Below are 26,946 nucleotides of genomic sequence, written 5' to 3'. Positions count from 1 at the left end.
AAATAATGAAGTCAACATAGAAGCAAAAAATACACGTTTAATATCCATGTGAAAAGTAAATTAAAAAAATTAAACAAGATAAACTGCATTCCGTTACTCGCCCACTAAGGAAATACGTCATCACGTTACTGATGACGCGCACGTCGGAGAGGAAACGGTTCTTCTCTCGGCTTCAGTGTCTCCTCCGCTCGCCGGGGTCGGTAAACCCGCAGTGAAAAAAAAAAAACACAGACGAGGTTCGCGGTTCTGGACCCTCTCTCTTCACCCCGAACCACAAGACCTCGAGAAGAAACGGTTGTTGTAGTTCCGGGTGTGGACCAGCGGCCGCCATGGAGACGAACTCTAACAAGAAGCCGAAGCTGAACAACGCGGCCGAGAGCTGGGTGAGTTCCTGCGGACATGTTAATCCCATTCATCCAACAAGACCTTTAAAAAAACACATTCTTGGTGATAAAAAATGTTTCTGTGTTAGTCATGTTTATTTGTGTCGAAATTCCTCTTCTTCCAGCAGGGATCAGCCGCTCCCTTTTAACCACTTCAAAAGTTCCACTCACTCAAAACCCCCAAATAATCTACTAAATCCTACAAAACAATCGAAATAATTCACGATATCAGCCATTAAAACATATTGTACTTACATGCATTAACAATGACAACGTAGGAAAGTAAACGTATATGTCAAAAAAAAGATTTTTTTTTCTCTCGTAAGACGCTGTCAATCACACAAGACTGATGTACAAATAAAATGATCAAACATGTTTATAACACCAAAAAAAATTGGTTCATCATTGTTTGTGATTCATGATCACTTTAAGCTCTGTTCATTCATTCATTCATTTCTTTATCCCGGGGTCGTGGGGAGACTGGAGCCTATCCCAGTGTCCTAGGGCGAGAGGCAGGGGACACCCTGGACAGGACTAGCTCTCGTTTTTATTTGTTCAGGCTTTTCCTTGATTTTCTGGAACTCCTGTTGTGTTATCAGTTTTATCTTGATCTTTAAAGTATAAACTTTATAAAATATTGTTTTGATTGTTTAAGCGCTTTGTGACCCTGGTCTAGAAAAGCGCTATACAAATAAAAATTACTTGCTTACTTACTTACTTACAATTTCCCAAAGTTATCAATTAATCTCGTTATGTTTTTTGGACTGTGGGAGGAAACCGGAGTAAACCCAGGGAACACCCTCGGCCTGGAATCGAACCAGCAACCTTCTTGCTGTGAGCCTTAATGTTAAGTTTGCCATTGCTTAAACTAAATTACATTTATTATTTTAAAAAATATTTCAGAGCAATATTGAGACGAAACACATTTCCGATCTCTAAAGCGACGTACGCATCTTTCTGGTAAAAAAAAAAAGAAGAACGCAACCGTACCACAATATAAGTAAGTAAGTAATTTTTATTTGTATAGCGCTTTTCTAGACCAGGGTCACAAAGCGTTTAAACAATCAAAACAATATTCAATAAAGTATATACTTTAAAGGTCAAGATAAAACTGATAACACAACAGGAGTTCCAGAAAATCAAGGAAAAGCCTGAACAAATAAAACGTCTTAAGAGATATTTTTTAATATATAATATTAATAATATTTAAAATTGGTTTTGCGTGTCATACTTTTTCCACTGGCATGTCTCTAATATGGATCTGTTACAGGGAAAGCAACGTGCCACCAATGTCACCTATCAAGCCCACCACGTCAGCAGGAACAAGCGAGGTCAGGTTGTGGGCACGAGAGGAGGTTTCAGAGGATGCACGGTCTGGCTCAGTGGTATGTTTTAACACGAATTTAGATAAAAAACAACCACGCTTTTTTTGTTTAAAGGTCATAAACATTCTCTGATATTTCCTTTTTTTTTGCCTTGAGGTTTGTCTGGTGCCGGGAAGACCACCGTGAGCATGGCCCTGGAGGAGTACCTGGTCTGTCACGGCATTCCCTGCTACACCCTGGACGGCGACAACATCCGCCAGGGTCTGAATAAGAACCTGGGCTTCAGTCCTCAGGATCGGGAGGAGAACATTCGGAGAATCGCCGAAGTCGCCCGTTTGTTTGCGGACGCCGGGCTGGTTTGCATCGCCAGCTTCATCTCCCCCTACAGCCAGGTGAGTGACGGGAGAAACGTACCGTATTTCCCTGGACTATAAGTGGCTCGGGAGTACAAGTCGCACCAGACATAAAATGCATAATAAAGAAGGAAAAAACATATATAAGTCGCACTGGAGTATAAGTCGCATTTTTGGGGGAAATGTATTTGATAAAATGCAACACCAAGAACAGACATGTCATCTTGAAAGGCAATTTAAAATAAAAATAGAATCGAGGCAACAACAGGCTGAATAATACGGTATGCTTACGTTACATGACACGACTGAGAACGTGCCTGGTATGTTAACATAACATATTAAGACTTATTCAGATAACTATAGCATAAATAACATGCTAAGAAGTTTACCAAACCATCTGTGTAACTCCAAATAACTAAAATCCAATGAAATCTTCATCCTCGGTGTCACTTTTAAACAACTCCCGTAATTCGGGAGGTAGAAGATGCGGCGCTTCCTCTTCTACGTCGAAATTATCAACACAGGCCTAGAGCGCCCTCTTGCGGTTTATGTGAAAATAACATGTGAAATGATAGACCGGTAATAATGTGTTAATAATTTCACACATAAGTCGCTCCAGAGTATAAGTCGCACCCCCGGCAAAACTATTAAAAAAAACTGCGACTTATAGTCCGGAAAATACGGTAGTTGAGTTTCTCTCGCAGGAAAGCAGAATTTTTACGAAGAAAACTGGTTGTTTAATGTAGAATAATACAGTAATGGCGCTATCCAATGGTGGAATCATTGTGTATTGCAACTAAGATGGGATGTGTTTCTTTCGTCAGGATCGCCTCAACGCCAGGAAGATCCACGAGGCTGCAGGGCTGCCGTTCTTCGAGGTGTTCGTGGACGCACCGCTGGACGTGTGCGAGCAGAGGGACGTGAAGGGCCTTTACAAGAAGGCCAGAGCCGGAGAAATCAGAGGTAATTTAGCGATTTGTGAAACATTTCTTTTATAGTTTAATTTAGTTTTAAATCATCTACAAAGTAATAATACTAATTATTATTATATTATTCTTTTTTGTAGTCTCATATTTTCACTTGTCATCAATTTTTTCTTACTATTCATTTTATTGATGTTAGATATGCTTTTGTTATTACTGTCAGTTTTGTCACTGATGACATTAGAAAATGGTCTTAAGACCCGCCCACTGAAAACACTAGTTATCTGGAGATAAAATCTTGTTTACCATAACCACACCCTCTCTGCTGTGATCGAACGTTTGTCAGGAGAGTTTCCAAATAATCTGCCCTTCGTTGGAATGTCGTTGAGCTAGTAAATTCACTAAATAAAACGTTAAGGCTTGAATATTAATTTCATAACTATCTTGTCTTCAAAAGAGAGTTTTAATGTTTTGCATGATGTAAGTATTTTAAATATTATTCCTGCAATCTGACAAAGAGTGCCTGTTGAGACTCCCCCTCACTGCAGACTGGCAACGTACGTAAATGACGTAACTGCCATTGAGAACAGGAAAGACGCTACTAAAATATACAAAAATAGATCAGAGGCGAGTTTAATGATCCTTTAATATTGTTCATGTTCTCTAATCAGCTGTGGTTTTCACTCGGTATCGACCGGTGCAAAAACGACTTGTGTTCACTTTTTCTGCAGTATCGTATATTTTGTTATCTTCACTGGCCTGTCTATATGCTCTGTGCTCTTTAAATGTTCATTTTTAGATACGTTTCTAGTAACACTTCATGTTACTGAGCTATTTTATCACATAAACCACTTCTTTTCACGCTCTACAATGTCAGCATTATTGTAGTGCCTGCAATACTGGATTGAAGTTCTCATCTTTACCTGATGAAACTGAATATCCATATCAACTAGAGGTGTAAGAAAATGTAAATATATAGCAATATGTTTGTTCCCAATACTGTATCAATAGTCAATAGCGCTGTATCGATTTTTATTTACCTTTTATTTTAATTAAAAGTTTTTCTAGAGTCTATATTTCAATAGTATATAAAAGACAAACAATTTACTGTTTTATTTTACATTTGACACGTATTCAGTGTTCATGTGTGGTGCAATTTAAACCTCCGGCCACTAGATGGCAGCATTCCCCATTTCCTCCATGCCAAAGTGACAACAAAACTGTCGAAAGGCAGCAATGACTGAAAAAGAAAGGATGCACCAGAGTCTAGCATATTTTAAAGCTGATGTTTGGACTCATTTTGGCTTTAAAACAAAATATAAAGTTAAAAAAAAAACACTGACAGATACTGGATATTGAATGTTGCTCCAGGTTGTTTGAGACTGATAATGCACTTCATTGTTTATTTTTTGTTCATATTTTATGAAGCACTTTATCTTATTGTCACACATGTATCGTGATTGTATCGCCAGATTCTAGCCAATACACAGCCCTAATATCGACCTACACTGTCGTGGTTAAATCCCAACAGAGCCTGCTCTGCAAAAGCAGAAGTTCTGCTAATATTTGATTATTTATTTTTTAATTAAAAAAAAAAAAACATTTTTGTTAGAGAAAGCCTATAAGGAGCAATGTTCCAAAAATATGCATTGTTTATTGAAGTACCATCTTAATTAATATTATTAAAATATATTAAAACAATGATATGACAATTCAAGTCAATGCTAGTTGGTGACTAGTTGAGTATTTCATTATTCGTTTGTTGCAGCCCTGATCACGATACAGGGTCAACGATACAATATATTGTGATACTGAAGGAACAATATTTGTAGTTTTGTCTTAACACTCGACTCTCTGAATTAACAGATCACACGACTCTTGACAAAGTCGTAACTGCTTTCATTTGTTTTTGAACCAAAATTTGTCTAAACATCAGCTTTAAAAGCTGCTGGAGGTCGACTGTATCCTCTTGTCCTCAGTCATCACCGGGATCTTGCAGGATTGAATGGTTCCTTTAGCTGCAGACATAATGACTGTATATAATGAAATGTATAATATAATTAAAAAATCAAATATTTATGATAAAAATAAAATACAATTAGGAAGGGATATATATATATATATATATATATATATATGTATGTATATATATGTATGTATGTATGTATGTACGTATGTATGTATATATATATATATATATATATATATATATATATATGTATATATATGTGTATATATATATATACTGTATGAACATTTTTTTCGATCGATGCATTGCTGTTGAATATCGATTAAAGTCAGTCCTTCCTTATCAATATTCATGCATCTCTATTGTTGATTAACTTTGTAACACATCTGTTTACAATAAACCTTTCCATAGGTTTCACGGGCATTGACTCGGAGTATGAAAAACCCGAATCTCCTGAACTTGTTCTGAAGACGGACTCCTGCAGTGTGAACGAGTGCATACAGCAGCTCATTGACCTACTTCAGGAGAAGGTAATACGTGGTTTTTATGAGCTTCATTAATACTGTGGCGTACGTTCTATTGAGAAGCACTGAACCTGGCATTATTGATTTATATTTAAAGGATATTGTGCCAGTGGACGCCTCCTATGAAGTGAAAGAGCTCTATGTTCACGAGAACAAACTGGACCTCGCTAAAGCGGACGCAGAGACTCTACCCGCTGTACAAATCGGAAAGGTGCTTCTTTAGAACTTTATTAAAGTTAACGCAGGTCCAGATGTGTTCAACGATCTGGTGTCTTACAGGTGGACATGCAGTGGGTGCAGGTTCTGGCTGAAGGCTGGGCGACTCCTCTAAATGGGTTCATGAGAGAGCGAGAGTTTCTCCAGTGCCTTCACTTCGACTGTCTGCTGGATGGTGAGCTGTTAACCCAATACTAAGAACGGCCACTAGATGGAGACAATTGTTCATCGAAAGGCTCTCTACAGGGAATCGTAGCTCACTGTTTAAAACCTCTTGATATTAATGATGTTTAATTTGACAAAATCATAATATTACACAATAATAATAACGGCTGCACAGGTGACCTAAGGAAAGGATTAGACCAACGGGTAACTTGGGAGCATACATAGGTAAACTTAATGTACAAGTATCATAAATGTTTGTGCTTGTAGTACATGATAAATATACCATCTCTCACGCTCATCTATTTCCATTGTTTGGTACTTGTTCATTTCAAACACACTAGTGGAGAAATGGGGGCAAAAGAGTCACCAACTTTCCCCCCTTGTTTCAACCTAACAAAACACAAGTTACAATTTTGCTAGAAAGCCAATCGAGATATTTTGAAATTGGGTATTTTTAAATTTTAACTCCTCTAGGACCTCCGCTTTTATATCTCTCTTTCAGGCGGTGTGATCAACCTCTCGGTGCCAATAGTGTTGCCTGTGTCTGCCGCTGATAAGGAGCGTCTGGATGGAGTTACTGCTATGGCCCTGGTTTACGAAGGCCGACGCGTCGCTATTCTCCGGAACCCCGAGTTCTACGAGCATCGCAAAGAGGAGCGCTGTGCCCGCCAGTGGGGCACCACTTGCAAGGACCATCCCCACATTAAGGTCAGTGGTTCTAAATCCTAAAAAAAAAGCTACACGTCTAATGTCTCCATGTGTGTGATTTAATCGACCTGGGATGGATTTGTTCCTTTTAATTTGACTTGTGGAAAGTGGGGAGTTGATTGCCAAGCTTATCTTATGCTTCAGCTTTGTCCTGCAAGTGTTGGATTTGGATTCCCACTCTTTTCCTCTCGGTCCAAGATTGTTCCTCTCAGTGGAACACACAGATCGCTTGCATCTGCGTCCTATTAAGCGCTCAGGGAGTCAGGTAGACTCCGTGGTGAGATAAGGTTCAGGCATGATCCTGGGTAGCTCAGTGGAATTAGCTCGATTCACCTGTGGTTAATTTGTGAGTTGTTTTCTTGGACTTTGGCCATTTGGATAAATAAAGCGCATGATCTGGGATTCGATTCCATTTCTTTTCTGCAAAAAATGTTTTGGCCATATGCAATTCCGACTTCATCTTTGGCAGCTTAGTAGACGAATACACTCTGCATGCAAACTACTTGTTAAATCCTTCATGTGCCGATAATGATGTTCCAAAAATGCGGGATGCTTTTAAGCCACAACTGTCGTTCTTCATTCACTCTGACTTGTCGCAGCAGAGTGTGTGTGCTCAGCTTGCTGTGATTAGGGTGTCTGTCATTGTAGGGGAAGTGTGTGTATACAAAAGTGTGTTTTTTAAGCTCTATACCGGAGTCAGTCTTTCAACACACCTCCATTCTGGTAGCAGTGACTTTAAGGCCTCTTTGCAATGTGCTTCACGTAATTTGTTTAAATCCACCTTTTCCTGTTTACCTGTCCGTCAGTCATGCAGGCGCCCCTCACCCGGAACTTATGGTGTGGAAAATGTTTATTTGCTCAGAGTGGGTTTCCCTCGTGCAGTTGTAAAAGAGCACAAGTGAACACGGCTTTAATGACGGCATTATATTCACGTACAGACCTTCAGATAAATATAGTGAATATTAATCGTATCAGAGGTTTGTGTTTAACTCATTTCTGTCGTTTATTTTTGAGTAAACTTGACAGAAAGGAGCATCACAGGCTAGTGTAACTTACTGAAAACTAACAATCTTTTTCCAAAACAAATCATCCTCCAGACGGTAATGATCAATAGAAGAGGAATAATAGAATTTATTTTTTCTTTGCAGTCCAGTAACAAATGCCTCGCATGTTTTGAATCTTACCAAATGTAAACAATAGAGCCATAATACTCAAATCTAGAAATGTAACTTTATAGAAACCGTTATGTGATAAGATATAATTGATTCTGAGAGTCAGTAAAAATTGAGACAGATACAGGAAATGTAAACATTTCTCGTAAATCAAAAGCAGCATCTTTGGAAGTACTGAAAACTTCCGGTTGAATTTGAGGCTTTTTGTTTGACCTCCTCCTGTTGATGTCTCGTTCTGCTTCTGCTTCATTGCTTTGCATGTTTAAAATTGTCATTTTGTATTATATTTAAATCAAACAGACCTCAGCACAAAGAGATTTTTCTTACAGACTTTTAATAGTCGTAAAAGGCTATTGGATCACGATTGCTTGAAAAATGTCCCTAGAAGCATAACAAGAACTATATATATTACACATGTAAATATTTTTAATCTTCTCAGTATATGACTCACATTGAGTAATAATTGTGCTTCTATAAAGCTTGTTTAATTATATCTTTATTGCCAATTATTTTTCTTCTCATTTCTCTCTCATCAACTTCCAGGTTTATCTTGAAGGCGTTTCGGTAAAAAAGCAGTTCAGTTTTATTGGTTTCGTTGTTGGCAGAGTCTTCGAACACACCGTCAAGTCTGGCTTATATTTGGATCTTCACTGTCAAAACGGTTCTTCTTGCAGATGGTGCTGGAAAGCGGCGACTGGCTGGTCGGCGGAGACCTGCAAGTTCTGGACAAGATCTACTGGAAAGATGGACTCGACCAGTACAGGCTGACTCCGACTGAGCTCAAGCATAAGTTCAAGCAGATGAATGCAGGTGCGAAGCCAGAATTTTTTTCGGGAGGGATATAATTCAAGCCGGCAGTGTGAGAAACGAATTGTCTGTTTTTTTTTGTTGTTTTTTCTTTGCTCTGCTCCTACTTTGTCTTCGTTTTGCACAGAAACCTTTCAGCAGACCTGTCCAAATCCTTTTTTTTTCTTTTTAAAGACAAGATAAGACAAGGTGAAAATGTACAAAGCTCACAGATCTGACATACTTGAGTCAGAAGAAGTTTCCAAAAACAGATCTTTAAACGTTCCAGACAAGTGACGATACGTGTAACCTCCAGTTAATACTCTGTCATAAGCGTACAGAGATCATGAGCCCTGAGTAAGAAGGTTAACTTGGAGCTAATCGTTAATTATTTATGTAAAATTAATTAAATGCAACTTAAGTCAGAGCTAGCTAAAGTCTTGGTTAGCGTGTCTCACCATCCAGTTAGCTGCGTATCTCGGTGAAAGTCCTCGTTTGTCTCATGAACTCTCTTGGTTTCAGATGCGGTGTTCGCCTTCCAACTGCGCAACCCGGTCCACAACGGCCACGCTCTCCTCATGCAGGACACGCACAAGCGTCTGATCGAGCGAGGATACCGCCGGCCGGTGCTGCTCCTCCACCCCCTCGGGGGCTGGACCAAAGACGACGACGTGCCGCTGCCCTGGCGGATGAAGCAGCACGCCGCCGTGCTGGAGGAGGGAGTCCTGAACCCCGACACGACCATCGTCGCCATCTTTCCCTCGCCCATGATGTATGCCGGCCCCACCGAGGTAATGCCGGGTTGTTACCAGCAGACTCGAATGTTGTTTTTTGTAGTATGTTTATGCCAAATACATTTTTTATTACGGTGAAATCCATTCAAAAATCTTCTACTGCTCACCAGAGGTTAAGTCGTGGGGGCAGCAAAGAGGTCTGGACTCTCCTCTCCCCAGAAACCTCTTCCAGTTATTCTGGGTGAAAGTTCTCAGAAAAAGTGGAAGATATAGTCTCACCAACATGTCCTGGGTCTCCAAAGAGAAACCTAAAAAAGGTGGCTGACCCTGAACTGGCTCCTGGTCAGGTGATGGAGCAGTCATTCTACTTTGAGTCTCTCCTGAATGACGGAGCTCCTCCCCTGTATCACTATGGCAGAGACGAGGCATTTGGGTAGTTCTTAGATGAGAGTAAGATCATAGATGGACCAGTTAATGGAGATCTTTGTCTTTTGGCTCAGCTCTTTCTTCAGCACGACGATGCAGAGACTCGTGATGTCACAGTCCTTCTTTCCCTCACTCGTGAGCAAGACCCCCATGACACGTAAACTCCAAGAACCCAATCTTGACGGGACGTCATCGTTTCATCTTGAGAGGTTTTATTTTACCCTCATTGAGGGTCTTTTAATCAGTGACTAAGATCATCGCACACTGTAGAGATATTGAGAGCAGATTGAAAAAACCAAGTGCATGTGGTTTAAAACTCTTCTACTCATGTCATGACAGATCGTGTCATAGGCCTTTAAAATCAAAGGATGATAAAAATGTTTCCATTTGTCTTTTCAACGAAGTATTCATGGGACGGTTCAGATTGCTATCTTCAAAAATATGTTCATGCAAAAGTCGTGTACGTGGTAAAGAATCCAAAAGGAAGTAACTATTGAAAGACAAACGTTGAGTGAGGTCAATGCACAACATCTGTGTCGTCAGACCTGCGCAGCGTCCTGACATGAAGGATTGAACAAGACGTACAGGCCGAGGCGACGCCTGATCCGGACCATGAGCGTGACCAAAAGGTCCGGCGCAGAGGGGACTTGATGACAGATAGAATTTCCTTTTTACCCAGAAACTGAAAAATGAAGGGTCAACTCTATTAATCACCGGGGTTCCTCTTAAGTAACTACCTCCGGATGTCGCCCGCAGGTACAATGGCACTGCAGAGCCAGAATGGTGGCCGGCGCGAACTTCTATATCGTGGGCCGCGACCCAGCCGGGATGCCCCACCCTGCCACAGGAAAGGACCTCTATGAGCCCACTCACGGGGCCAAGGTCCTCACCATGGCTCCGGGCCTCATCACCCTGGAGATTGTGCCCTTCAAGGTCGCCGCGTACAACAAGGTGAAGAAAGCGATGGACTTCTACGACCAGTCCAAGTGAGTACTCGTGTTAACTTCTTGATTTGTCCGATTTATTACATTTTTCCTCAAAAGTTAGAGATTAATGGGAAACTAATTTAAAAACTTTCCTGACTCACTCGCACGTTTCAAATGTGGAAGTCTTCCTCTCCAAGATGCAGTAAGTCTCTCATCATGACCATGTTTTGAAGTCTTTCTTTATAAAGTTCTCTATCGCATGAAGTCTGGGCGAACAAGAGGTTACGAGAGCGGATTCCATTATGACATGACAATGTCTTCATTCCTCCTCCAGCCAGCTGTAATCACGCCCCTCTTTGTTTATATATCGAGTACCTTGGAGGTGGAGACCACTAGGATTGATGATGTGCGGTGACTATCCTTGACCAATAGCAGCAGAGTGGATGTAGTTATGGTCAACAATATTTAATCTCCAGAAAAACTGTTTTCAGTGGGCAAGGTTTAAAGATATTTCATTAAATGAAAAGCTAGTTTTGTACAAACAGACACTGATGATACAATAGAATTCAAGATCAATTTAAGACGTACTTAAATCAACACATTAGTTGCTCTTTAAACAATTATATCGGTTTGTTTTGGCAAGCGTCGGTAGATTCGGAGATTGACTCGCTCTGAACTCCGAGAGGCATCTGTTCCCTGTGCCCTCACTCCTGAGTCTAATGGTTCACATGTTTCTAATTTGCCATTTTATAGACTCAGTCTCCAAAGAATTTTGCCTGCAGCTGCTCAAACCCCAATATATTAAAACAATCCTCTCCGTTTATCAGATGCACTCTTGCCTTGTTGGAGATGTTGACAGTTCCTGCCCTTGAGATGGTTCGCCCCAGCAGTCGCACGTGTAGAGTGCTCTCCAGCACATTGTCTCAATGTTCCAGAAAATATTCCCTAAGATTTAAAGTCGGAACAGTGGGAATATGTCAGTCTTTTCAGAGTGGGGGGAAAAGGCTTCCCTTAAAAGTACCTTCAACCATGGTATAAAAATATTTAGTAAAATGGAAATCTGATTATTGGAAAGAAGCTTTGTTACATACTTAATTTTTCCAGTCCTTCATCCAAAAAAAGGAAGAGTGGGTGGAATTTGCAGCAGCGTGACTTTATCCAGGCCCAACTTGGACTTTCACAAATAGTTTCCAGAGATTGTTTGCACTCTTTCTTTGTAAAATCTATTTCACAGTGGTACATGCTTTCAAAAAAAAAAACCTCCCAAAAGGAAAACTCTATTTAACAGGTGCTTTAAAGAGTGCATGTGACGTCTCCGAAACCAAAGTGATGGAAAGAATTATTTGACCACCCATGTACTTGGTCTAGTACAACTGGAGTTACATTCTTTTGAGATGAAAGAATGAAATGATAAGAAGGAAAATGGATGATAAAAGTTCAATATAACAGATGATATCCAAACATGGTTTAAATTATATTAACTATTTAAGTTCTCACATCATTATCAATGACATTGTACTGACAAAACCAGTGTTTTTAGGAATTCCATGTTTTTTTTTCCGTCAGTTAGTGACATGAATCACACACGACTTTATTATATGTAGAAAAAATATATATCATCTTAACATTTTGACTGTACTACTGCCCGGGTGACCTTAAAATGTAATCCAAACATGTATATAGATGGATGGATGTCAACTTTTAAGGCAATACGTTTCCATTTAAATCTCAAAGTCTTTTTAAAATATTAAATTCAACTTGGCTATATACTATGGATGGGATGGATGGATGGATGGATGGATGGATGGATGGATGGATAGATAGAACTTTATTAATCCCTCTGGAGATCTCCTTCAGGGAATTGGGTCTCCAGTACAGTACAGCAAGTTTCATAATATATATGAAATATATCATCTTTTCACTCCACTCCTGCCCCCAAACCCAGAATTAAACAATTTAATAGCACGAGAAATGAATGAGTCCCTGAGTCTATTAGTGTTGCATCTGGGGAGGGATGTATATGTGTATATCTTCTTAAATGGCAACTTTTATTTAGTTTAAGTACATGCATTTTAATTGGTTAAAAATATTATTTAACCAATCAAAATTGCTGTGCTTAAACTGAGGTTACACAATGACCACATGTCAATTTATTAACCGTTAACACCTGTTAAACACTTCCTTGAAACCTGTGTTGTAGAAAGGAAACAATTCTCTAGAAAAATAAGGCTTTCATTGCTTTTAAAATCCCATTATTGTTGACCTTTTCCTCCACCGTGAAATCTGGCAGCGCCGGGTGACGAGAGATTAATTAGAAAGCCGAAGAGACAGGCGCAGTAATGGGATCTCTTCGCCGCACTGTCACCACGAGGCATTTTCCCGATTAGTTTCCATCCACCCGAGGTCATGAGTTTTGGGACATGATGGCACGAAGGGCTGAAAACGTAACTCGGAGGTTTAACCTCTTTTCTCGCCCGTTTCTTAGGCATCAAGACTACGACTTCATCTCGGGCACACGGATGCGTAAGATGGCCCGCGAGGGGCTCAACCCTCCCGATGGCTTCATGGCCCCAAAGGCCTGGGCGGTGCTGAAGGAGTACTACAAGTCACTGGAGAAGGCCTGAGTGTCTCTCGGAAGGCTCGTGAGAAATGGGAACACAACAAATAGTTTGGGTGAATGTTGGGACCATTTAGCTCTTTGAAGATCCTCTTTGTTACTTTTACCTGTTACTCACTCCGTTTGTTCTTCACACAACTCTGAGCTTTAACGAAACGTTCTGTACTTTGAATTAGCGACAAGCACAGAGTTGGATTACCGTTTTTAATACCTTGTGCTGCACTTTCGTGCGTCCCCCTCCTAACTATGCTGAAATTGACGTGAACTCTGAGTGCCTTTTGTCTCGAAAACGTGATGGATTATGATGACTCGCTCTTTCTGTCCCGGTTCTATTGCCGTTGTGGTGGATCAATCGTGCACAAAACAACTTCCCCCTGGATTAAAGTGGTACAGAATGTTTTCATTGTTTTTTTTTTTGGTCATGCTAATTTTAACTCTTTCATTTTGTATTTATTTTTTACCATGTTTTTAACAATAGTGCTGGTATTAACTGTTTCTTCTTGTCATACCGAACTTGTTTGGACGGCTTTTAGTTTGCGTCTCCTCCCTCTGCCGGTCCATAAATAATATAAATATATATATTAGGAGATCTTGGAAGAGTGGATTTTTCCATCCATTGAGCCACCTTGAATTCTTCCTTGTCCAATAAACCATTTGTATCAAACGATTGTTTTCTTTCAAACATATTTCTTCTTCTCCTCCTGCGTTTCACTCGGTGACCACTCGAGCATATGGCTTTAGAAGAGAAGTGATCACCATCACCTACTTAGAACTTCTCCTGCTGCCTGTGAAGGATGCCCTTCAGATGGAGAAAAAAGAATGAGAGATGCGAGATTCCTGCGTCACCATTCGTCTGATCTCCTCCGTTAACACTCGCGAAGATTGAGTTTCCGTGGCATGTGTGACCTCCCTGTTGGTCAATCAGCTGTGTGTTGGATCGGACCCTCTAGTGACCCCAATCAGTCGTGGACACACTCCCCGAGTGTAAAGGAGGGCCCGGCGCAGCAGCTGGCTTCCAGATGCAGGAGAAAGTGCAACATTTAGGGCTGAAGCAGGAGGAGCGGCTCCGTCGAATAGTCGCCGCGATGCTTTTTTTTCTCTCTCTCATGACATGTAATTGCCAGCAGTTATTTTTTTCAACCTGTCAGCAGATCTTGTTGAATCTCAAATGGCAATCACAATGGGAACTTAGCACTACTTCAAACAGTTGTGTTCTTTTGTAGCTGAAGATTATTTTTGCAGCACTTGTTCCATCTCTCACCGTGCAGACGTTTATCGTGGACAAGACGTCTCAGCCACCTAAGCTGACTTCTCACACAACAGTTCCAGTTGAGAAGAATTCCTTTTTTTCCTTCAAGCTGATCGTGTCTCAGTCACTGCTCGATACTCGACCTCACACGAGAGTCGTAATGTGGACCGTGACTCGACAGAATCCATCCCAAGAACAGGACGGGGAAACAACACGTCTACATGGTTTATTATTAAATCTCAAATAATAAACGTTGAGGCAAATAAATGACTGGTACAAGTTTTATCTCTTCCCCCACTATCATGTTCTGAGCCCATACGAAAAGAGAATATACTATGAGTAATACTACGAGAATAGAAGAGTAATACTAGAAGGATAAAAGAGTTATTTTACGAGAATAGACAAGTAATACTATGAGTATAGAAGAGTAAAACAATGAGTCGCTCAGTAATACTACGAAGGTTGCCCAGTAATACTAGGAGAATAGAAGAGTAATACTAGGAGAAAAGAAGAGTAATACTAGGAGAATAGAAGAGGAATTCTACGAGAATAGAAGAGTAATACTACGAGAATAGAAGAGGAATTCTACGAGAATAGAAGAGTAATACTACGAGAATAGAAGAGGAATACTACGAGAATAGAAGAGTAATACTAGGAGAATAGAAGAGGAATTCTACGAGAATAGAAGAGTAATACTACGAGAATAGAAGAGGAATTCTACGAGAATAGAAGAGTAATACTAGGAGAATAGAAGAGGAATTCTACGAGAATAGAAGAGTAATACTAGGAGAATAGAAGAGGAATTCTACGAGAATAGAAGAGTAATACTACGAGAATAGAAGAGGAATACTACGAGAATTGAAGAGGAATTCTACGAGAATAGAAGAGTAATACTACGAGAATAGAAGAGGAATTCTACGAGAATAGAAGAGAAATTCTACGAGAATAGAAGAGGAATACTACAAGAATAAAAGAGTAATACTTCGAGAATAGAAGAGTAATACTACGAGAATAGAAGAGGAATACTACGAGAATAGAAGAGGATTCTACGAGAATAGAAGAGTAATACTTCGAGAATAGAAGAGTAATACTACAAGAATAGAAGAGGAATACTACGAGAATAGAAGAGTAATACTATGAGAATAGAAGAGGAATTCTACAAGAATAGAAGAGTAATACTACGAGAATAGAAGAGTAATACTACGAGAATAGAAGAGTAATACTACGAGAATAGAAAAGTAATTATATGAGAATAGAAGAAGAATACTATGAGAATAGAAGAGTAATACTACGAGAGTCGCGGGATAAAACTACGGGCTGCTGGTGCGGCTACGTAGTGTACCAACATTTTAAGAGTTCTTCAGACGTCGTATACTTCTAAAAATCAATTTAAAGAGGTCTGGAAAAGCGCAATACGAATATCCACTCACTCTCTTCTTCTACATTGCTTCAAAAAATGGACGCTGACTCAAAACAAAACAAAGCAGCATGAATTGCTGTCAACTGTAATTGAGAATTTCCCCTTCGTAAAGGGCATTTAATCTCTAATGGTTTTAAACCGCAAAAAATCCTGCTTTTATTATTTATTCGGCAGAAGAAGGGCAATAAAACCCTGATGGATATTTGGACACCGTCTAACATATTTGTCTCAAACCAACGAGCGAACTGGTCCTGTGGCATCAGACTGCAGCTGCACTCATCTTCAATTTCCTCCCACCTGGCTTGAATTGTGCTTGTAAGTCCTGATAAAAAGAGACTTAGATATGTCACAAATATGAGCTGCTGGAAGAACTCCTTCTAAACTGGGCTTTTCGGCGACAAGTTGGTTCCACATTGAATCCGTGAGTAACTATTGGTCACCACTTCACATGGATAAACTAGAAAAGCACTGGGAAAGCGAATACTTCCACCAAGGAGCTCATTACGCATCACTGAACTTCTTTATTACTCCGCAAGTTACCATATTATTACCTAGCAAGTCACAGTAGTATTACATGAACCATCGTAGTATTACTGATGGAGTCTACTGACTCTAAGAAACAACTTAGGACATTTTTATTTGTGTAGACTATTCCTTGATTTTCTGGAACTCCTGTGTTATTCTCTATGTTATCTTGATCTTTTAAGCATATATTTTACTGAGTATTATTTTGATTTGATTTGCTTTGTGACCCTGGTGTGGAAAAGCGCTCTATAAATATAAGTTACTTACTTACTTACTTCGCGAGTCATTGTAGTTATCTATTTATGTTTTCAAAACTTTATCGACTCCACAGTCCAGCATCACATGACCTAAAGACCTGCAAACTATTCATTACAATGCACATTTTGAAATTGTATTTGTATTGTATTCATTAAAAAAGAATCCCAGTAGATCCTGGCGATGACTGAGGATGAGAGGATACAGTGGACCACCGGTTGACGGTTGAAGTAAAACCATATCGAGATTAGAACTAGCAGGAGCGAAGAACAAGCCGACGATGAAACCCTCAAAACCTTCCTTTATCCAGATGGAACAACAGAACAACACCTCAATTTTAACCCATTTCAAAACAATCCTGAAAATTGAATAATATTTAACTTGTGCTGTTTACAAGACAATCAAAAGCAAATCCTGCTCTACTACTCAATTACTGGTTGATTTTCAACTAAAGCCTGAAAATAAAACTTCCCATTTTTATGTTGTTATCTTAGTGACTGTTAGAAGAAAATCATGAATGTATGAATTATAACGATATGTTACTTTTGTACCTTAAATTCAAGTATTTTCTCCTCAAACGGATGCACTGGAAAGTGACAGCTAATCTCACATCGCTGGTGATACGTACGGAATAAATGGTGCGAATCCCTCACACACTCCACACACATGGATCATTACAAGAGGATCACACTCTCCCTGTGATTTGAGCTCACGCCGAGGATGCCAGAAGGACGTCACCTCGGGCTGATCAGACAGAAGAATCCAGGACAGATTTTGAAGCAGATCAAAGCAAAGCATCTGTTTCATAACCTGAAAGAAGATGGAATCCAAGGCTTTTCATCAGAAATGCTGTCAAGATGAGCTGGAAATGCGTCACATCCTTCACACAGAGACCCGATGTGGGTTCCTAAAGTTCACCCTGGAGTGTACAGCTGTGCAGGGTATGCAAGTGAAGCAGGTTTGACTTATAAACATGACTTCATGAAATTCCAAGAAAAACAATTAAACACCTCATCTGTTATTTAGAATGACAGTTCTTATAGCGGTGAGAGTGAACCAGGAGGGGTCACATCGCTCTGGCAAAAAAAGTCATCTCCTTTGTTGTATTTGACCCGTATTGATATCGCAAATAAAGTAAAACAAGTGAATGACTTCCTCTTAAGAAATTGAGCAGAAGAAGATGAATCTTAAATTTTACATTAGAATGTACCAGTTGGTTATTGAATTGGAGGTTCATAAAGTGAGTGCTATATGACCACTAGAGGGTTCTGTCTCCATTAAAAAAAAAGAAAAAAGAATCCCATTAAAGCAAAGCCCTTCCAGGAGGTTTCAGACAAAATATTTATAAAAAGTATTCAAGTAGACCTACTTCAAATACTAAAGTAGAGTCAACATAACAGATAAATCCCAACCTACCGTACATGAGAAAATGGAATTTGTGGCGATGTCTGAGAACCAGAGGATACAGTCAACTCCAGCAGCTTTTAAACCTGATGTTTGGCCCTATTTTGGTTTCAAAAACAAATGAAAGCAGTTACGGTTTTGGTTTTCGAAGAGTCATGTGGTCTGTAATTCAAAAACAACAGTCGGAACAGAAAACAAAACTGATATACACACTAGAAAGCGTGTCATCTCCATCACCCCCGTGAGCAGTTGAAACAAACAACGTTCACACAAAACAAACTGACGCGTTAAATCTTCGCCTGCGACCACTTTTCACTCTTTGATACAAAATGACGTGAAAACTTTGTCTTGCTGTCATCGCCACACGTTCTCATGGATCTCACGTATGGTCATTGTCCTGCTGTAACAGAAATCCTTCCACTGAGAAGATTCAAACCAGAAGCGTGATCCTGAAGAACGCCGTGATCTTTCTCTTCGGTGCCGCTGACGAAGAGTGAAAAGCCTTGTTGACAACCATCCTGTTCCGACTTCAACTTCACCATGACTGGAATGATATCATAACATTTGAGATCAAAGGGGATAAAAATACAGATTTGATCTTAATGATGGATCTGCATTCACCTGCGTTTAAGAGGGGGGGGGGGGGGGGGGCTTCTTTACATTTCGAATTCTATCCATCAAATATCAGTGGAACAAAGTGGCACTAAAACACAACTTGGCAGAGGAATAGAGACTCACAAGCTTATGGATCTCCTCATATTTTCACTTTATATTCTATAAGACACGATCCGGTTTGTATTCTGGTGACCCCTATCGTCTTCTGAGGGCAATAAATCACCCGTTGCAGTTCATTGCGAGTTCACAACTTCTGCTCGAGGATGAAGACATAATTGCCCCGTGATTGACTAGCAGCCCCATTTGCTGGTACAAAGTTTGCTGATGAGGTTTCAACCCTCGCCCTGGCACGAAGCACTCGGGCCCTCTCGGGTTCCCGCGTATCATCAGAAGCCCTGCTATATGATGCCCCACTTGTGTTTGTCTTGGACATTGTTCTCACTTTGATCAAGACTTGCGGTGATTACTGGAGGCCTTATCCTTCGCTCGGGAAAAACAGCGTGGAAGAGGAGAAGCTGCCGCGAACACCAACAGCAACCAAGTGTGCGGAGGATGTTCAGACAAACATATTCAAAATGCAGCACATTTTGAAAGTAGGAAAAAAAACAGAGGCATTTAGCAAGAAAAAATGTCCATGAAACGTGAATGTAACTTAGAAGAACATAAGGTAAATTCGATTTTATGTCACACAAACACTACAGAAAGAACAATAAATGAAGTTCTGTCTAAAAGGTGTTTCATTTAGAAAGAAAGAAAACTGATTTTCTCTGTTTATGAGTCCTCATTCCATATGAAAACATCTTAAACACAACCTCTCTAAAAGCTAGGAGACTAACACGTGTTAGTATTATCTTGACTTTTAAAGTATATATTTTATTGAGTATTGTTTTGATTGTTTAAGCGCTTTGTGACCCTGGTCTGGAAAAGCGCTATACAAATATAAATTACTTACTTACATACTTACATACAGAACAAAATCGTCAGCATATAATCAAATATACATAGATGCAAATACAAAAATATCTTGTAACCAGTCCAGAGCTTTTGCTGACTCAGCTTTATGGTGAGTTTTCATGCACTTAGTTTCAGTTTTTTTGCAGGTCATGCTGTTGTATTTTTACTTTTTTCAATCTGAACGTCACTCTGTGAATATAACCGGTCCTTGGTGCAGAAAAAATGTGTTGGCGAAAACCTGGTGATAATGTTTGTTTGTGGCTAAAAGAATGGATCAATATCGTATCTTAGATGTACGGTATTGAATTTCTCATCCACAAAATAAAAACTGAGGAAGAAAAATGGACTAAGATTTACAAATGAAGAGTAAATGACTATTTGAACTCTTGACTTTCTTTGATATGTTTTCGTGGGAAACATCATTCCAACTATGTTTTGTCTAATCATTTTTATTATTTTTTTTTGCATTGGTTTTCCTCATTATTTTCCTCTTGTGAAAATTTCTGCTGGGGAAAATAAAGAGTTTAAACATCACTTTCAGATCGAATGAATCTTCAGATTCATAGAGATGGTGCGACATGTCTTGCGCAACACATGGCTCTGAAGATCTGTGAGTAGAACCCGTCACGAGCGCGCCGAGGGAAAAGCAACAGTATCAGATGAGCAACCTAAGGGGGGTCATTACTCTGTGATGTGGAGTGTTCCTCCGCCAGCATGTAACAAGATAGATTCCTCCTTGTCTTCTTCAAGTGAACGCTGCTGTGAAACTTAAAGACTCATGACATTTCTAAGTCCGGGAATTAGCTTTGCCCATGTTTTTATTTCAACCACAGTCAAGGAAGGACAAGTACAAGGAAAGACTTCGTTTCGAATTGATCTCAATAGTAAACGTCTTAGTCTAAATGTACTGATGTGTGTAATTGAGCTGGTGAAGTGGATATTTGAAGTATATTAATTTCATTATTATTTTTCAGTATATATTTTTACTCTTCTACTTGCTGACAACATTTTTTCATCGACAATACGTTACGACGAAGCGCAACGTAAAAGATGGTTACTAGTAGTGATGGTTTGATGAAGCAGTGTCATGTTGTTTAGAGGTCAGTAGGTGGCGCCATCAGATTAAAAACGATGTGATGTTTCATTAGAACAGTTGTTAAAAACAAAGGAATATAATGCAAAGGCCGCCATCTAGTGGCTCTGAAAATAATGACACTGCTCCATGAAGCTTCATCAGACCATCACTAGTTAATAGGGCTGTTGCGATACACTAAACTCAAGATACGATATAAACAGTTCATGATAAGATCTGATACAATATTTATGATTCACACACTCATGTTTTGATCGATTTAATGAATACAACTAAATACCAAAATATCAGAGCCTAATCTACAAATTTGAAAATATGGGACAGATCCCTCACTAGCTTTAGAAACAGGGGACATAAAACATTAGCATAGTATAACATATAGTAAGTAAGTAAGTAAGTTAAGGTTATTTGGAAAGCACCTTTCTAGACCAGGGTCAAAAAGCGCTTTAACAATCAAACACAATACACAGTTAAAATATATACTTTAAAAGGTCAAGACAACACCGAGACAAACACAGGAGTCTCAGAAAATCAAGGAAAATCCTGCACAAATAAAAAAGTCTTAAGATGTTTCTTGAAGGAGTCAGTAGATCATCAAACACAGAGGGAGAGGAAGATCGTTCCAAAGCTTAGGAGCAACAGTCTGGAAGGATTTCTCTCCTCTAGTCCTGAAGCATGTTCAGGAATCATCACTAGATTCTGATCAACAGACCTCAGAGCCCGAGCTGGGGTGTAAGTCTGGATCAGATCACTGATGGAAGTTCTGACCTTGAATAGCTTCGAAGGTGAGAAGCAGAATTTAAAAATTGATCCTGAAAGGAACTGGCAGCCAATGCAGAGTTTTAAGAATCGGAGAAATGAGTTCTTCTACTAGAGCAGCTCAGAATTCTTGCTGCAGAGTTTTGTAATAACTGCAGGCGAGACACATCCTTCTTGTTTAGACACCAAAATAAACTGTTAAAATAGTATAAACGAAAAGACACAAACACATGGATTATAAACTCCAGATCATGTTGTGACATCATTTTCCTAAATTTAGAGATTTTTCTCAGTTGACGGAAACAGTTTCTGGTCATATCCCTCATTTGTTTCAGTTAGAGGGAAAGGAAAATAAGTAAGACATTAGTGGATATTTTCAAAAGTAGTTTCAATAGTAGTTTTATTAATCAAACCAAATTGATAGACAGACATTGATATCAGATCTATATATAATATCATAATCCTGGCTCTACGCATATCCTTTAATACAGCGATATGAAAATCATGATCATATCAGTTGACACAGTTTATAGTATTGCACGAGCATTATGATCAGATCTGTACTTAAAACTGTAAAGATATTAAATAAAAAAACTATACGAAGAAATATTTACTGGAAAACCTTACACATATGACTAGTTTTCTGTTATGCGACTAGGCTTCTGTTTTAATTTAAATCATGTGATCAGTCTATTGTACCAGTATTACAATTATGCATTTCAACATGAATAGGATGATTATGGTTGATTAAGTTACGATGGCTCAACAACACGCTGTTTTCTGCATGTGTGTAGTGACGCTGTAATGAAAGATCGACCCTCCTGATGTTGCTTCCGATCTTTTTCAATATTGCGTGGTTTCTTTGCATGGTTAGATTCACACAAAGAAGACCAACGTGTATTATCATTAAAACAAATGAGTGAGCGTGAGAACTGTCAAGTGTGGCTTGTGGTTAGAGAATAGGTAAAAAACACTTGGCAGCTCGGAAAGCAGGTCTAACTAGCTGGTGCTGGCAAACTGATGCACACACGATTTGGTAAAATGCGTCTTCACGCTGTAAATGAATAAATACGCGATATCACCAAACAATCAACAAAAAGTGGATATGCAACAGAAAGATAAAAGACACGTATTATTGTGTATTATGGGCCGTCGATTAGGATCTGTATATGTCCAAACCAGTGTCTGCTGGTGAAAAATATTCTAGGTGGCGCTCTTTTCCAGTACATTTTCCTGTCCATCCTATATATTACATGTAGAAATCAACACTTTGAACGCCAATGATGGATAATAATGTTTATTATGCTCCTTGTTGACATACAAATGTAAACACATTTTGATTATATTATAACATACATCATACAGAATAAACTAAATTATTTAAAAACTAAAGGAAAGCTATTAACAAATAATCACAAGCATACACAAATAAAACACACGCAAAAAACACAAAAAAAAAAACTCAAGTAATTAAAATGTCAAGAGCGGGAATCGACGCGACAAAACGTCCTGAAACTTCCAGCTGCTGGAGTCCACTGTATCCTCTTGTCCTCAGGAGGCAAACATGTATGTCCATGCTAATGCAGTGACTGAAACTGCACACAAAACACACCAGAAACATGTTTTGTTAGGCGCAGGACATTTGACTCCAGCTGGTGTCCCCACAAAATGGGCTTCATATGTTTTCCCCCTCCAACTATCATTATTGTTTGAAAACATACGTTTACGATAACACAAAGTTGTTTGACAAAGAGACACACAGCTTAAAATAACGACACGCTGCCTTTATCAAATCAAGCTATGACAGGCACATTGGCTTGTTGATTTACTGGCACTTTAAATGGTTTCCAACACGTTTGTAGTCTAATTGACTAATTTATGTGTGTGATTTAATCGCGATCACGCACAGTTCTCTCGAATGATGCTTTGATTCGAGCGTACTTGACAATAAAATTGGGAGCGCTCCAGGGTGCAGCCGTTAATCATCGTTGTTGTTCGTAGCGCAGAGACTTGGACAAGAAAATGGGTGTTGTTTTTTAAAAGTGATCTTCAGGCTCTTGGTATGTCTCAACTACCCTAATAAGCATCCAGAGGAGTTACGAGAAAACAAAATCATTCCGTTGGATGCAAAAGACTCAAGTGTGAGCAGTAGCAACGTAAGCAAACACTGTCATTCTAGACAAAACTTCAACATCATCGTCTGCCAGATTACTTCACTTCACTTATGTTACACTAATAACTATTACTTGCTCAACTTACTACTGCTATTTATGTACACCCGAAAAAAATGAAACTTTAAATGTTATTTATAATTGACAAGATTACAATGATAATGATAATAATTCTTACTTTTTTTTATAGGGCTTTTCAAAATACTTGAAGTTCGCTTTACAAAACCACAAATCAAAGTTGGGTTTTGAGACAACCTCTGAAATATGGCAGTGATTCAGCGTTACGGGTGGCCGGGGGGATGGTGCTGTTGTTTAAAGCTTTGTTGTAAAATGCTTGCGTTGCATTATGGGAAGCCATCAAACAGCGCAGTTATCCTGAATTTCCCAATCATTTTGACTGCTGTGTGAATGATGAACAACTGCTGGCAGTATCTTCTGTAGCAGGCGGTTCACTCAGTCGTCTATGAATTATAGACCTAAAAAATTAAAGCTCATAGATTTAGCTAATGATACAAGTCCATATATTTTGGTCCCCTTGCATTTTTGGAATCGATTTTAGGGGACATTGAATTCTTGTGATCGTACCACTCTCTTATGGTTGAATTAATATAACTCAGAGACAAAATATGTCCAAACATCCACTTTAAAAGATGCTGGAGTCAACTGTATCCTCTCATCCTTAGTCATCACCGGGATCTCTTAATGTTCCTTTATTAGCGGAGGACTTCTGTAGCAGAGGGTTTATGAATTATAGACTTGAAAATAATGCTCCCATGTTTAGCTCAGTGAAATCTTCCAGTTATGGAATAATTAGTAGATAATGAATAAATTGAAATAAACTTAATAAATGATGCACTAAATAGTCGTTAGCTTACAGGAAAATCACTTTACAACTTCGATCCTTCACCTTTCCATTTGACGTATATAATAGTTAATTTGACACTGACACAAATACATTATCAATAAAAGTTGTATTAAAAACTAAATGACGGATAAATATTTCGCCAAACGTTTGACTCCATGAGTGACAAACGTCACGTGATAAAATAATACAACAAAAGACGAATAAGCAGTTTTGTTGAGACATGTGGATTCTATATTTTCTGGTAGGATTTTCCTGATTTTGTGCCAAGAAACAATTTTGGTTTTTATAAAGATGCTAAGATGATCTATAATAAGGAAATTATGTAGTTAAACTATCAACTCTGTCGACAGATGAAAAGTAAATATATGTTATAAAAATTTCAAAAATCGAGGCACAGTAGTTAAAATGTGTTTTATCTTTCAGTAAAACTAGCAAGTCAATAAACTGATTCTCCTGTTGGATTCACATTACACACAATACAAACCAACTCGAAACATCAAAGTCTGCACGCGACAATTAAAAATCAAACACAAAATTGCACTCATGCAAACAACTCTCCTTATTTCCATCAGCTCTGAATTTACCCCAGAAACAAACAAACACCGTTTCTAACAAAATACCTTTCAAATTAATTTCTGACATCAAGGTGAACCATCTGCGTAAAAATGCAACTATGTTTACTCTTGTTCTTTAATCTGTAATATAAATACAAAACTGTTCCAACTCTATTCGGTTGGAAAAATGGGCCTTAGGCTCGATTTAGTCTTTTGGTCTTTAGTTTTGAAGCATCCAGAACATGAACCTAATAATATTGTTGACTTCTAGCTGGAGGACGAGACCTCCAGTAGTCGAGCATTTACTGTAAATACAAACTGTCATACTATATATAGTGTGTAAACACTCTTTCTAAATCTATGCAAAACCATATTTATTTCAAATTGTTTACGGCTGTGAAGAGGTACAAGTTTACAGTTACATTATACTCACTCGCATGTTTCAAATGTGGAAGTTTTTCTCTCCAAGATGCAGTAAGTCTCTCATCATGACCATGTTTTGAACTTATTACTTTATAAAGTTCTACCCCGTCTGAAATCTCAGCAAACGAGAGGTTACCAGAGCAGAGTCCATAATGATAATAGGTTGCGACAATGGCTTGACTCCTCCTACAGTTGAAATCTCACCAAACTTTGTTTATACAGCAAGTCCCTCGAAGGTGGCGACTTCCGGGATTGATGTCGTTGTTTTCAGTGGGCGGGGCTTAAGATCATTTTCTAATGTAAATATTTAAATGAAATAGAGTTTTGCACAAACAGCCACATACTGATGATACAATAGAGTCCAACATAAATGTAAGGCACACTTAAATCAACACATTAGTTGATAAGTAGCCCTTGACTGGCTCCATAAAGCATCTGAATTAGTTTAAAAATGCCTAACCCTGTGTTAACTCAGGGTCAAGGTGACCCGAAGGCCAGAAAACACTTGATCCAGAGGTAACACAAGGGATACCGCAAATACATATTTTTTCAAGGGTTAAGTAAAAACTTATCTAGCTGCACATGTCAACAATTAACTAACAAAAATGTCTACTTTACTTTAAACAAGGTTAACTTATATTTTTACTGAAATTATAGTTAGTTTGACTTTACCTTTGAATCCAGGTGTTTTCACTGAGAATTCCCAATGAATCTGCATTTTGAAATTCAGGAAGTAAAACACGAAGTTGAGGGAAAGTTTTCATCACGTGACCTGATGTTCAACTACTTCCTGTTCCATCTTGATTTCCTGGTTGGGTACTGCCAGTCACATGGCTCATCATCGGCTTCTATTTATACAGATATGTACGTGGACAGTTGGTTTGTTTGGTAAAATGACTCGAGTTTTCACCACGACGTCACTTTGACTTATATTAAAGCCTTTGTTTGCCAGCAGCTCCTGAACGCCACATCTCCACTGTCTCTCACAAGACCTGCCAGTCATTCCTTGTGTTTATTTCTAATTTGTCAAGCCGGTGATTTTGTCCGTATAAATTGGGGCACATGGCAATTATTAGCTCGAACGCTGGACTCACAACTTCACCCAGATGCAGACAAGCACATCGGATAAACAAAGCTTGTGTATTAGAAGTTGTCACAGCTCCTCGGTCAAGCGCGAGTGACGGCCTTTTTCATCTCCGTCCCGGCTTCGGACCCTTTGTTAGATCGTCCTTCACTGGACAGGTTGTTTGGAAACCAGTGGCGTTGCTGGGAGCTATGACTGTACAAAGAGAGTCAAGTGAAAACAGGATATGCAGTAGACATGATTAACACATGGAGACCTGAAATGATTTGTCATCTCAGCCTTCATCCAAACCTTTTTTTTCCTTGAGAATTTGTCTTTGCTCAAAAGTCCAAATTGTTAAATGGAAAC

The 26,946-nt window shown here is 39.0% G+C and overlaps 1 protein-coding gene across 1 annotated transcript; it reads left to right on the top strand.

Moving 5' to 3' along the window:
- The first annotated feature begins 141 nt into the window (after positions 1-141).
- papss1 (3'-phosphoadenosine 5'-phosphosulfate synthase 1) lies at positions 142-13,891 on the top strand. The gene is made up of 12 exons (XM_087806975.1): positions 142-383; positions 1,654-1,768; positions 1,865-2,100; positions 2,886-3,024; positions 5,365-5,483; positions 5,575-5,688; positions 5,757-5,868; positions 6,361-6,566; positions 8,413-8,548; positions 9,047-9,315; positions 10,441-10,670; positions 13,096-13,891. Exons 1-12 carry the CDS (start codon positions 330-332, stop codon positions 13,232-13,234), a joined length of 1,869 nt encoding a protein of 622 aa, XP_087663101.1. The 5' UTR covers positions 142-329; the 3' UTR covers positions 13,235-13,891.
- The last annotated feature ends 13,055 nt before the right edge of the window (positions 13,892-26,946 follow it).

The sequence above is a fragment of the Callionymus lyra genome, chromosome 1 (genome assembly GCF_982586985.1).
Source record: "Callionymus lyra chromosome 1, fCalLyr1.hap1.1, whole genome shotgun sequence".
Lineage (NCBI taxonomy): Eukaryota > Metazoa > Chordata > Actinopteri > Syngnathiformes > Callionymidae > Callionymus > Callionymus lyra.
This window is presented reverse-complemented; position numbering and strand designations above follow the sequence as displayed.

Excerpts from the sequence above, each read along its gene's own strand:
- papss1 (XM_087806975.1), top strand. The coding sequence starts at position 330 with ATGGAGACGAACTCTAACAAGAAGCCGAAGCTGAACAACGCGGCCGAG. Across the intron at positions 1,769-1,864 it reads ATGCACGGTCTGGCTCAGTG|GTTTGTCTGGTGCCGGGAAG; the intron begins GTATGTTTTAAC and ends TTTTGCCTTGAG. Across the intron at positions 2,101-2,885 it reads TCATCTCCCCCTACAGCCAG|GATCGCCTCAACGCCAGGAA; the intron begins GTGAGTGACGGG and ends TTCTTTCGTCAG.